The sequence below is a fragment of the Mesoplodon bidens genome (assembly GCF_964165515.1).
Source record: "Mesoplodon bidens genome assembly, chromosome: X".
Classification (NCBI taxonomy): domain Eukaryota; kingdom Metazoa; phylum Chordata; class Mammalia; order Artiodactyla; family Ziphiidae; genus Mesoplodon; species Mesoplodon bidens.
The window spans coordinates 87,493,623-87,506,945 of record NC_138163.1 but is presented as its reverse complement, the minus strand read 5'-3'; the positions used below and the strand labels follow the sequence as shown (position 1 = coordinate 87,506,945).

At 44.0% G+C, this 13,323-nt stretch overlaps 1 protein-coding gene across 3 annotated transcripts in view; it reads left to right on the top strand.

Moving 5' to 3' along the window:
* MSN (moesin) overlaps positions 1–13,323 on the top strand; it is a 67,789-nt gene that overhangs the window by 37,758 nt on the left and 16,708 nt on the right. For all 3 annotated transcript variants that reach the window (XM_081221686.1, XM_081221687.1, XM_081221685.1), the window contains exon 2: positions 4,949–5,032. In XM_081221686.1, coding sequence (XP_081077812.1) covers positions 4,949–5,032 — 84 coding nt within the window. The remainder of the gene's footprint in view (positions 1–4,948; positions 5,033–13,323) is intronic.

Below are 13,323 nucleotides of genomic sequence, written 5' to 3'. Positions count from 1 at the left end.
CTCTAAATGTTCTCCAGAGACACCGTTTTCAAGGACAGGCTTAGACAGGGCGTTAGTTCTCTGTTGGGGACCACATCTTGAAATGCTACTCCACCCAGGCCAGCTCCTCCACTCCTGCTGAGCTGAGGGGGCTGCCTGGGAACTTTCTGCTGACTTTGGAGGCTTTATTTTCAAGTTCTTGCCTCTCAAACTAGACTGCCCTCTTCTCCTCATTGAGATTGAAGAGGCCAGACCCAAAAGGAAGGCAGTGGGTGCCCACTAGGATGAGCATCCAGTGGGCCCCATGTGGCAGCGTGGCAGTGGATCTGGGCCTGAAGCTCCTTGTACACATTTGGGTCTCAGATTCCTCTTAAGGAAAACAAGGGATATTCTTTGATCAACACTCCTGCCCTATACCTATCACCTTCAGCCCCAGTCATGCTGTTACCCTTACTACCCGCTACCCCTGACACACAGAAGAAAAGGAGAACGCAGACCCATGACCCTGTCTTCATGACCCACATTTTCTTCTGAGTTAAGTGATGGCAAGAAGAGAAGTCTCTTTGTGTTTGCTTTTCTTTCTAATTTTTTTAAACCTAAGAATATTTGACTCCACAGTGAAGTTCAGGAAACCACAGGCTGCTTTCCCTCGAGAAGCAGCCACAGTGGAATGACAGAGACTCGCAGCGGAGATTCTAGAGAAGTAGGTTCCAGTTTGGTTTCAGCTGGACAGCTTCAGATTTGAGGAGAGCCCTTGTTCTGGGGTGATGCTCTATTAGGAGGGAGAAAGCTGTACAGTACTAACCTCTCTGACATGCTCATTCCTAACCCAGGCTGAGTTCTTTTCTACCAGTTGATTTATTTAAGAAACATTTATTTACCAAATCTTCAAGTTAAATATTTGGACTTGTGGGCCAGCGCCTGAAGATGATAGATTGGTATGACCTGTGATTGACATGATCTGTAAGAGACACTGAATTTCCTTTGAAAACTCTTCCCAATAGTGTGAATTAAAGGGAACTCCTGGGACTTCCTTGGTGGTCCAGTGGTAAAGAATCCGCCTTCCAATGCAGGGGACACGGGTTCGATCCCTGCTCAAGGAACTAAGATCCCACGTGCCGCGGGGTAACTGAGCCCATGTGCCACAACTACTGAGCTCCCTCACCTCAACTAGAGAGACTGTGTGCCGCAAACCACAGAGCTCATGCACTCTGGAACCCACACGCCACAACTACAGAGCCCACATGCCCTGGAGCCCTGCGCACCACAACTAGGGATAGAAAATCCACATGCCACAACTAGAGAAAAGCCCGTGCACCACAATGAAAGACCCCGCCTGCCCCAACGAAGATCCCGCGTGCCGCAACTAAGACCCAACACAGCCAAAAATAAATAAATAAATAAATAAATAAATAAATAAATAAATAAATAAATAAATAAATAATCTTATAAATAAAGGGAACTTCTAGCTGTGGAATGTTCCCTAGAGCCCCACCCCTTTCCTTGGTGTCCTCCCTGGGTGCTTTCTTCTAAAAAGCCCTATTCTGATTCTGCCCCACCCTGCTTAGAACCTTCAGGGTGGCTGGCCACTCTCAACAGGATTAAGGCCCAGCTTTCTAGCATATTTTTCCAGGCCTTCCACCTACCTTCCTGGTCTCTCTGCCCACTCTTCACCTTGCAGACCTCATTTACCCTGGAGGAGACCTGCATGCTTTTTTTTTTTTTAAATTACAAATGTGTTTTTTTTAAATTCAAACAGAAAGTCACAAAAATTATAATCATCCTCATCAGTTCACTCAGTCCCATGTAATTAATTTTTTTTCATCTTGATCCTTTGTTAGCACTTTTATGAATTAATCAGTTTTCCATTAGAGTTCTGAAAATGCTTATTCATTCAGTTCAGCAGTATAGACCTGCAGGCTTTTATCTCTGTCTCCTTTTAGGCCGTTGCACATATTTCTTTCTCTACCTAGGACATTTGTGTGCTCTTCCCCCCAATTCCCACACTCTCCCCTTTTCAAAATCCAGGTTATCCTTAGAGACCAGTGCAAATACCACTTTGAACTGTGGTTCCATATTTCCACAAAAGGTTTCTTCTGTTCTGGTATGGCACTTCTCAGGGTTTCCCTTGTATATTATAATTTTCCTGTTATTCAGTGAGTACCTTGGGGTCAGGGACACGTCCTATAGCTCTACTGCAACCATAGTTCTTTAAACATACTATTCCATTAATATTGGGTAAACGGAAATAAATTTATAGGAAGCTCCTTAACCTGGAGTCCTTGAGCCTCCTTGAAGTCCATGGATATAATTTGAAGTGGGAAGGATCTATGAAGTTGGATGGAGGAAAATTACATATTTGTTTTCACTAACCTCTCACTGAAATTTAGCCCCTCTTTCAATTATGAATGTAGGCCAAAAAAAAAAAAGTACCTATGACTTTGTCACCAGTGGAAATCTAAGATACTTTTGTATCACAATTTACTTATTATAGATTTCTCAAAATATCATTTCCCGAAGACAAAGTTGAAATTACAGTAGTAATAATTAATAAGACCCAGTGTTAGGTAAATATATAATATAATATAATAAAGAAGTACATATTAAACTTTGGTAACTATTTCAATATAATTGGTCTCCTTGTATCTACTTTATTTCATGCATTTACAAATATTCTGAGAAGGAGGTCCATAGACTGCACTAAACTGCTTGGACAGGTCCATGGCACAAAAATGTCAAGATGTAAAATGTTCCTACCTCTGATTCTGTATACTGTGTTATATCTACCTCTTATATCCCCTTGCTTAGTACTGTTCATTTAGCCAATATCTTGTGAGTACCCACTGAGTCTTGGATACTAGAGAGGTAACTCTAATTAAGACAGAAACCTTGAGGTGAGAATGAAATATTTCAGTGCACTAAAAGGGCCACTGTCCCTTTTCTACTCTTTCCTATCCCTATCAAGTCATTGGTGTTTTGAGGGCTCCCCTGACTCAGCTCAAGGGTGATTTAAGGCTAGATGTTGAGGCCAAATTCCAGCCCTTTGGGCCTCATTCTCCCTACCTTATGAGGGCCTATTCTATGGAGGTCACTGTATTGGCAGGAAGCCTAGGTAACACTGAGTCAAAGTGGCTAACCCTGCCCGTTGTCTCCCACTGGGGTACTTGCCTTACTTGTTCCTGCCTTCATGGCCTTTCCTGTCCCATTGTCAATCCTGAAATAGATTTCCTCCTTGGCTCCCTGGTGAGATTTATTTACAAAATTGTTCCCCAGGCCTGGTCCTCATCAGAATTGTTTAGCTGGCAAAATTGCTGTCTGGCCCTCTCTTCCCTGCTAGCTGACCCCTGTGCTCAGGAAGGGCCCATAGGTGTCAAAGACTGATAAGGCCTAATGTCTTACCCACTCCGTGGGGATTTGCATCTTTGACAATTCTATTTTTAGTTCCCTCCCAATAGTATAAGTAATATGTGAGCATCTTAGAAAATGTAAATTAGTTTTTTTTTTAATTTAAAGAATGGAGAATGCACTCATAAGATCACTACCCAGAAACCAGGACTGACTAGCACTTGGGTATGGTTCCAATAACCTCTGTATGCATACTTTTTACAAAGTTGGGCTCATGAAATCTTGTCGCTTAGTCTTCCTTACTTAATATTACTGAATTATTTGCCTTGGGCATGAAATAGTCTTTATGAATATTTTATATGACCATGTAACAAGCCATCTTGTAGCTATACCATATAGGTTACTTAAGCAAAATGTCCAACAACAAAAGAAAACACTTAATCTTTGATTTCTTTTAATGGAGACATTTTACACTTCGGTGTAAGAAGAGTTTGGTGTATTGGTTTAAATTGTGAGGCTTGGACTTAGATCTGAATTCAAACCCTGTCTTCCCCACTTACTAGTGATGTGACTTTAGGCAAATATCTAAGTCTTCATCCCCACTGTGGAGATAATACTCTACTTCACAGGGTGATTGTTGATATTAAATGGGGTAGTGCATATAAAGTGCCTAGTGAGTAATAAGTCTGGATACATGAAAGCTGCTGCTTATTATTGCTATTAATACTATTACCACCACCACCAAGCTTTCAGCCAAAGAAACATATCTCTATTGATGGAATTTCAGCTATCATTGACTTTGGCTAGGGGATCTCTTCTTAAAGGTAGAGGGTACTTTTTCTAGTGCCTGTGAAATACTGTGTGTTTCCATCTGGGCCTGTCCCTGTTCCTTTTCTCTCTGCTGACTTGGCTTTGGGAAGTCAAGCACCTCTGTGCTGCCCACACCTATCTCTGTTGAGGCCCCTTTCCTCTCTTGAGCCTGGGGAGACCAGTGAGACATAAATACAGGAAGTGTTAACAATGTAAGTCAGTATATAGAACCATAGACGTCAGCACTGAAATGGTTGTTGGAGATTGCCTAGTGTAATTGACAACCTCCACCCCCTGCACTCCTGCCCTTGCACATATGACGGTAACTAAGGCCCAGGAAGGGGATAAGACTTATCCAAGGTTGTAGAGTGAACAAGTTATGATGCTAGGCTTAGAATGCAGTGTTCTTTATCCTGCCCTTAACTTGCCTCTGCAAAGATCAGTGCTGTAGATAATCCAGGCTATAGATCAGAGGTGGGGAGAGAACGCTGTGGGCTTGGAGCTGGCTGGTGTAGGTGGAAGAAGTACAGTCAACACTTGTTTCCTCTTGATAGTAGGTTGATTTGCATTCATTTGTTTGCCCCTTGGTAAGCATTGCCCTGTATCTATGGGTTTTTTTGTCTTCAGGAAACTGGTTGGGAGCAGGGGCTAGGTTATTGTTTGTTTCAATAGTCTCCCTTCCTTCACACCAGTATCTAAATGTCTGAGGTTCTTGCATCTTAGTTCCCTCTCCTGTGGTTGAACAGAGACTTGTCCCAGGCTCTGCTGAGCATAGAGCCAGACAACTAACTTGCCTCCTTTGATCTCATCCTAGATCAATGTGCGTGTGACCACCATGGACGCAGAGCTGGAATTTGCCATTCAGCCCAACACCACTGGCAAGCAGCTGTTTGACCAGGTAAGGGAGGGACTTGTTGCTCCTTAGCCCCCCACTTCTCCCAATAGCTTCCACCATAATACCCACTTTTGGGGAATCTCTTCTAATCACTCCTCCAGGATAGGTCAAAACAAAGGCTGGCCTCAGCCTTAATAAGGAAGGAGGCAAAGTTTAACTTTGGCAGCCTACGCCTTGATGGCTCCGATTAATCCTATCCTTGGTGCTGAACATGGGAGAAAAGAGAAGCAAGTGGGATATGACTGTGTTAGATACTTTTAAAATGTCAGCATGCAGAGCCTTTCTCTCAACTCTGAAAGATGTAAGTGATCTCTATCTTGATGATGACTCTCAGAAATTAAATAACTTAATTGCACTCAGCTGGTATCTGGCTGGTATTTGAACCCCATGTTCTTGTCACTACAACATGGCCTCTGTCACATTGTTTTTTCTTCCTAGTAGAAGGAAACCAACATATTCTCCCTGAAGTAGTGTGCTCTATGTACATTTCCCTCAAGGAATATTGGGACTTAGGATACCACTGGGGGTGATGAATGCAATAGGAGGATACCTCAGCTCCTGTAATCATGCCATGGAGATAATTCTGAAGTGGTCATTCCCATCTCCAATCCAAGGGTTGTTCCTTTGCTGTGAATCACCATTGTCAAAAGGGATGTGCTATATAATAGGCAGGTGGGGGCCACACAATCTGTTAGCATTCAAAGACCCTCCAGGGGCCAAAGGAGTGTGCCATCTGTGACCAGACTTCTAGGAGTAAAAATGGGATTCCCATTTCCAGAGATTGGAATCCCTCCAGGTGGGCCATTATCCTATTTCCACACCCGCCTCTGGTGAGGTGGGAATCTAACATTGTCCTGGATGTTGGGACCGCATGTCCCCTTAATGGATTTTCCAGGCCCTCTTGCTTCCCTTTCTCCTTTGCTCTCTGAGTACCTCTGCTGTCTGAGAGCTTACTCAGAGTTGGGAAGGGAAAGAAAGAAGGAGATTATATTCAAATGAGATCATTCTGTTACTATGAATACTCCTGACTGGTGAGGGGAGAGGATGGAGATGGGGATGGTGCAAGGCTGTTTTCCATTCAGATCTCTACGTAAAAGGAAGGAAAATATGCCTAGAAATGTGAGGACAGTTTGGGCATGTCTCCTGAGTCCCTGATGTCATGTGATAGAGTGGAAAAATTGTTGTCTATGGCTATTACAGGTGAAAGTTAACATTTGTCCAGGGCTTACAGTATGTCAGGTACTGTGACAGACATTTTGTGTACCATATCATTTGACTATCACAAGGCCCAATGAATGCAGGAATTAGTACTGGCCCCATTTTACAGATGGGGAAATAAAATCTTCATATTCGTAGCTAGGCCTTGGAAAAATTATTGAACCTTTCTGGGTTGGTAGTCTCATTCCTCTCCTGGCCCTGCCCCCCAAAAGTGGGTCTAATACCTACCTCACAGGCTTTTTGTGAGGTTATGAAAGAGTATGTCATTTGTATCTCACTTGCTACTCAGAAAACTTGTTACAGTGGTTTATAATTATACAAAAGGATAAATTAGAAATAGGAGAGAAAGGCAATAAGAAAATACAAATAGAGAAGTGAGTGTTATGTGAAGCATCTGGCATGTAGTAGAGATGTAATAAATGATAGCTTCCAAATGCTGCAACACTTCTTGTCTCATTAATCAGCTAGAGTTGGGAGATGGGCTTGAAGATCTTCAGCATAGCTAACTTTGGGTCTAGCTAGAACTTGCTTCTTCTCTGGAGTTTGTTTTGTATCGAATGGTGAAAGGTAGTAATTGATATTTAATTTAAAAAAGGCAAATTAGTCAGAGGAACATTTAAACACACATTTACTACAATTAATGTGCTGACATTCACATAGTTCACAAGTGATTACAATGCTCGTCTGGAATGACTGAATGCATTTTGATTACATTAAGGTTTTGCATTCTCCCTTTGCATGCAGGTTTTATATTGGAAAGCTTTTCAAGGGACAGCCTGGTGAAGTCGAAAGGGCACTGGATAGAAAGTTGGAAATTTTGGGCCTTAGGCCTGGCTCTACCACTAACTCTCCTGATACCTTACGCAAAACTTTCCCCTCTTTGGGCCTCAGTTTCCCCATCTGTACACTGTCTAACTGATATCTCAAATCTGGTTATCTCTCAGAAATTTATCTGTGGCATTTATTTCTGTATTCCATATCTTTTCTTTCCCATTTCTAACCCCACTATTTGTGTTTCAGATGACCCCTTTCTGTAAAAAGGAGGGAAATGCTTCACTTGAGTATGATCTGTAATTGGCATATGTCAGGGGGTGGGGAGGGGAAGGATACCTGGAGGGGGGACAACTCTTCCTAGATAGGCTTCTACTGTCTCTGGGACAAAAGGGAGAAGGTGTCCATATCATAGGTAGGCTGTTGGGCCCTTTGCTTCAGACAGCAGTATCATTCTGGGCAGCAGCTGTAGAGAGGAGAGTATCAGCCAATGTGGATTTTATAGTCCAGCTGGGGGCCAGAGACTCCCTTGGCCTCTACCCAGACGCCTTCCCAGAGCCCTGTTTCTATACCCCACCTCTCTCAAACAAATGACACCGTTCCCTGCCTTCAACACTGGGGGCTTTGTCCATTTGCATTGGAGGGCGTTGCTGTGGAGGGTGAGGAAGGCATAATTTAGAGCCTAGAGCAGAAAAATACTTGAACAAAGGGGTTTATTAACTTTGAAAATCCACAGGGCCAGATAGTTCTTTGTTAGTGTTGGTTTGGTTTGCGTACTGTGGGTGTGGTTCTGAGGGAAGCCCAGTTGGTAGGGAGCCCTGGCCAGATTGGTGTGCTAGTTCTGAAAGCTACTGCTTCCCCAAAAAAGCCCTTGAGAGACTTGAATCTTTCATACTGGTTGGGGAGAGGAAAGGGAGGAAACCAGGAAATTCATGATTTCCCACCAGGAAGTTCAGTGTTGTTTTGAGAAGTATGATTTAGTGAGCACCTACTATGGACTAACCTTGTTTTAATCCTTGTAGTGACCCTGCCTATGAGAGGTGAAAAAACACACTCTAGATTATGTAGTTAGTAAATTGTGGTACAGTACAGAGTTTCAAATATAGCTCTGACTGTAAAATGATACTTTTCCCTACTGTGCTACTCTGTTTGGGGTGAATGAGCCTGTTTGGCTTGGAGAAGACTCAAGAGAAGATGTATTCTCTGTCTTGAGATCACTGAGGGACTGTTGTAGGAAGGAGGGAGCAATCCTGTTCTGTGAGGTCAGAAGGAGCAGAGCTGGGATCCCATAGGTGAAAACTACAGGAAAGAAACATTTCAACTCTGACACAGAATTGAGCATCTGGCACTCTCGGGGCCAAGGCCGGTCTGGATGGAAATCCTCAGAGGTTCATGTTCACAGGCCATTGGGGGATTTGATCTCTTCCCTTCTTCCCTCTCTCTAAGTTGATGAGGCATAAGGAAGGAAGTCCATTCTGTCTGACCTCTGAGATCCATCATTCAGGGAGATCAGGGGCCTAGGAGGAAGGAGCTGGACTCCTTGGGAGGAATTGACAGAAGCTCTGGGGCCATCCTGGAATCCAGCAGTTGTCTGGCTGATGACCAGAGAGGAAGCTGACTGGAGAGGAAGCACCCTCCTTGGCACCAGCGATAAATAACAGGCAACAATGGGAAGCCATAGCTTGAGGAGTTACAAGGCCTGGTGGGAAAGGGAAGTGGGGCCCATAGTTCTTCCCGTTTGCCTTTGTTCCTTCTTGTGAGTGTGTTCACAGCTAGGGAGGAGAGAGAACACATTTTGTTACAGCGATTTTGTCACTTAGCCCCATTTCTAAAGCATGAGGTTCTTCCGAGGGCTCTTGATTACCTAGGTGCCACTAGGGGGCAGTGCTGCCATAATAAGTTCCACTTTAAGAACCCTCTGCCTGGCTCCTCCTCAGCCGTGGTCTCTATTCTAGCTCTATTCTAGCTCTACCTGCCCCCTCCACTTAAGGTTTTGAGCTCTAGAAGAGAGGTGAAATCTCAGAGCATCCATCCATTCATTCATCTGTTCATTGACTGATTCAGTATTGACTGAAGGTCTACTGTGTCTCTAGGAGAATCTCTAGACCTATCAAACACCATCTCTGTCCTTAAGGAACTTGGAGTTACTCACCTATGGAAACAGAGAAAAGTACATGCAACTCTCCTCTCACATTGAATGAAACAAACACCCTTGAGGCTCAGGTTGTGTATAGAGGTGGTATATAGAGCATGGGATTTGGTGTCAGCCGTGGGTTCAAAGTCTGTCCTGCTATTCAGCCGTGTGACCTTGGATGGCTTGTTTAGCTTCTTAGGACTTTACTTTCCTCAGTGAAATAGTAATCACACTAATCTCAGAGATTTTATAGTCTTATTTAATCCTCGAGTAAGTAAAGTGCCTGGTGCATAGCAGGCATTCTAATGTTGCTTATTCTTATTAAGGGCTAAATAAGTGGGTGGAATTTCCCCTGGGAGTTCAGATAAGGGAGCCATGGAATCAGGATGCTTTTCTGGCTCAGTGAAGGCCTTAGGATTTGTCGACTCTGCATTGAAGGCAGCAATCCCTTCTTCTCTTTTTTTTAACCATTTTTGTTTTATAAAATAACTAATATCTATTATTATAATAATAGTATCCCCATCTTATAGATGATGAACTGAGGCTTAGAGAGGGGAAAATACCTGTTTAAGGTCAGATAGCTAGGAAGTAGTATAGTGGCTTGAACCAAAGCTTATAGCATTTGCAATTTTCCCAGTGCCTTTTGTCAGCTGTGTCCTCTGTGACCTCCTCTTTATTTGCCTGTTTCCATTCTAAGAACAAAGTTTGGTCCCTAAACTTAGAACCCTAGCTGAATGGGTTCTGTGTTACTGAGCAGGTGGCCACTTGGGCACAGGCAGTGTGGGGTAGCAGAAGCAGTGATGGTGGCAGCCCTCCTGGAATTTTCCAGTTGTGCACTGATTTGCTTTCAGGTGGGTGGCTGATGCAGCTGCTGCCAAGCCTGTAATGGGATCTCAGTGGGCCTCAGGTGTTTGGGCATTGGTGCAGTTTTGCACATAATTTCTCATGCAGTTTTCCTCTGAGGCTCAAGCCTTGCTTCCCAATCCTGCTCTGGGCTTCTGAAGTGACTGCTTATGTCACTAGTTTATTTACTCAGGTAGATGCATAAGGGATATGAGGAGGGGTGCTTTGGTTTCCAGAATTGACCTAATCTCCCCTCCCCTCCCCAGACCTCAGACGTAAGTAGCCTTCACATGCAAAAGAGAGGCAAAAGGGAGTTCTTGCTTACATCCAGATGCTCCTGGTAATTAGTGAGGATTTTCTCAGAGGCAAATCTCTTTCCCTCACTGGACCCCAGTTTTCTAGTCTATGCTGCTTGGATCCTGCAATGCTCCAGTCTGTTTGGGGGGTTTCTATTGTGTGGCTGAATAGAATCCACAGCCAGTGTCTTACAAACTGAAGTCCTAGCCCCTCTAGGTGAATGTGGCAGGTTCCAGGAGGTACACAGAGCCGTGGGGTGGATGTGATTTAGTATCTTGGCGCATCAGTTTTACTTGTAGATAATATCTATTTCATTATTAAAACATGGATATTTAAGGAGTAGAAAGTAAAATTTGCACAAATGATTAAGGTTAAAGCTTCAGGCTTCAAAACAATTGTGGCTTGCAGCCATCTTCTTGTATCTCACACTGCCACCCCCACCCCACCCCACTCCCGTCCCCTGGGTATATGCATTCATTATCTTCTGCTGCTTAAGGATTTCTTCCATGGCAGCTTTGAGAAATACTAGCTCAGGCCAGATGAGCTGGCTCTCTGGAATCAAAGGGAGCAAAGAAAGACATTTTTTTCTCAGGGATGCAGCCATTTCTCAGAGTGGAATGGTAAGGACCCGTCACTGGAGCCACAGATGTTGTTCCTGGAACCGGGACCTAGACACTCTTTCCCACTAGAAAACAAGGTTTCTGTTTCCTCTGGAGTAAGGTCTCAGCTGGAGGCAAAGCTGGAAGCAAGCTAAGCTTGGCCTCATTTCCATATTTCAGGACTTTGAAATGGGGCCAAGAGTTGCCTGATCAAATGATTCCCAGCGCCCTGTGGACCTTAATTGGAGTTTTCCTTATAGCCTGGGGTCCAGGGGTCATCTGTTTTATCCTTTGTTCTTTTTCAGTCTTGATTCTGACTTCAGACCATATTTCCTTCCCCCCACACCCTCACTTCCTCACTTTAGGACTTCAGTGGAGGCTAAGAGACATTGCTCATCTCTCCAAGCCCTACAGCCTAAGGAAGTGGAAAATTTATATGCATCTGATTTCTCTGTATTCATAAGGGAAGAGGCAGTGCTCAGAGAGATTAAAATGCCTTGCTGATCCTGAAATCTTTCTTTAGATATCCCTTTAGCTATTACTCTATCCTCAGAGATACTCTAGATCCTGGAACTGTTTTGGCTCCCATGATCCTCTTCTCATCACACCCCTAGCCATCCCACTAGTGAAACAGACAACATGGTGCAAGAAGAGGCTAAGGAACTTAGTCCTGGGACCTGTGGGACTGGCTGTGTAGTCCGTGCCTTCCTCACTCCCTTTTAGTTCTGGGGTCTCTGAGCCTCTACAGCTGTGCCGTTGGTACAGACAAAAACCAGTTGCTGCCCTACTAGTTTTGTTCCCAGTCTGCCCTGCCGTGACCTAGCATCCTGGCCCTAATGGCCCATTTTCAACATCTTCAGTGGGTCCCTTTCATTCTTGGGGCTGAATTGTTTCTTGGAACTTATTTCTTTCCACCAATTGTACCTTGGCACATTATTATTTTGCAGCCTGGTGAAAAACCATTAGAATTGTTAATTAAGCCCTATCTTAGATATAGGATAAGAGGTGCTTTAAAAAAATCTTTCCTGTCCACATCCTCTTCCTCTATCCTCTGCAAAAAAGCCAAAATCACATTTCAACATGACTACTTTGTTGTCATCTAAAACCTGGTAATTCCTACTGCCTATTGACTTACAGTCAAGGACTCACCTTGCCATTGAATCCTGGAAGTCTTTTGATCTTTCCTCATACCCTGCACCTTCCTTCATTTATTTTTTCTAAGCATGTTCCTAGTTACCCAAGTTGGAAAGAGGTAGGTGGGAAATTGGGTTGTATTTCTTGGTAATTTACAAATAACCTAATTAGTAGAACGGTAGAACTTGAAAGCAGAAAGAGGTCATTTAAGCCACACCGTTCGTAGTAGATGGGGAAGCTGGATAGATGAGGAAGCTGAGGCCCAGAGAGGGAAATATGCTACCTTAAGATCACACAGCAAGTTGGAGACAGAATTGAGACTTCCACTGAGGTTTTCTGATACCTGATTCAAGCTAGAAAGGGAAGGGTGATCACCATGCATACCCTGGTGAGCAATGAAGGTTAATGACCTCGGGATATGGCTTCTCTCCAAAGCTGTTGTTGACTGAGTCTAGTGGGAAAGCCAGGAACTATATCTAGATGCAGAGGTAGTCAAAGTTCACTGTCTGGCTGGGATATCTGGGCCAAAAGAGAGACAAGGGAGTTAGTCACTTGGGAACCCCAGAGCTTCTAAGATCCTTTGAGCCCTTGGCATTATGATATAGCATGCAAGAGAAAAGGGTATAGGTTTTGGAGTCATACAATTAGGATTCTAGTCTAGGCTCTACAGTTTTAGACAGGTTGCCTCTCTAAGCCTTATTTTCCTCATTTATAAAATGGAGATAATAGCTATCTCATGGTTGTTCAGTGTTTGGTACCTGGCACATAACAGGTACTTTAATAAACATGATCCACTTTTTCCTTGGGACCTCTGAAGCTCTAGATTGTAAGCTCTGGGAGTGACTATGGGGCCTGGCCTTGGATGTGTAGTGCAGACTTTGGATACAGTGCAGTGTGTGTGTGTGTGTGTGTGTGTGTGTGTGTGTGTGTGTGTGAGCGTGCGTGTATGCGTTTTGAGGGGAGATACTGATTTATTCACAGGGAAGACATAAGCAACACTGGGTCCTTGTTACCTGTTTCTAAGTCCAGGTAAATTTCTTCACCTCAACCACCCCCCCAGCACCCCCCCACAATAGAAGAAAATATAAAGAAGACTCTGATGCCAGCATGACCTCATTAGGATGTGGCTCAGCTTTATTGCCTCTATCCCCAATGGTGGGCATGCTGGGTTTGAGCCACCAGCCAGAACTATTTACATGCTAATGTCGGGGACTGGAAAACAGACCCCATCTGTCTTCTCCTGGCTGGCCTCCCTTTCCTGCCCACTGCTCAGCCAAGATGCCCAGAACACCACGGGG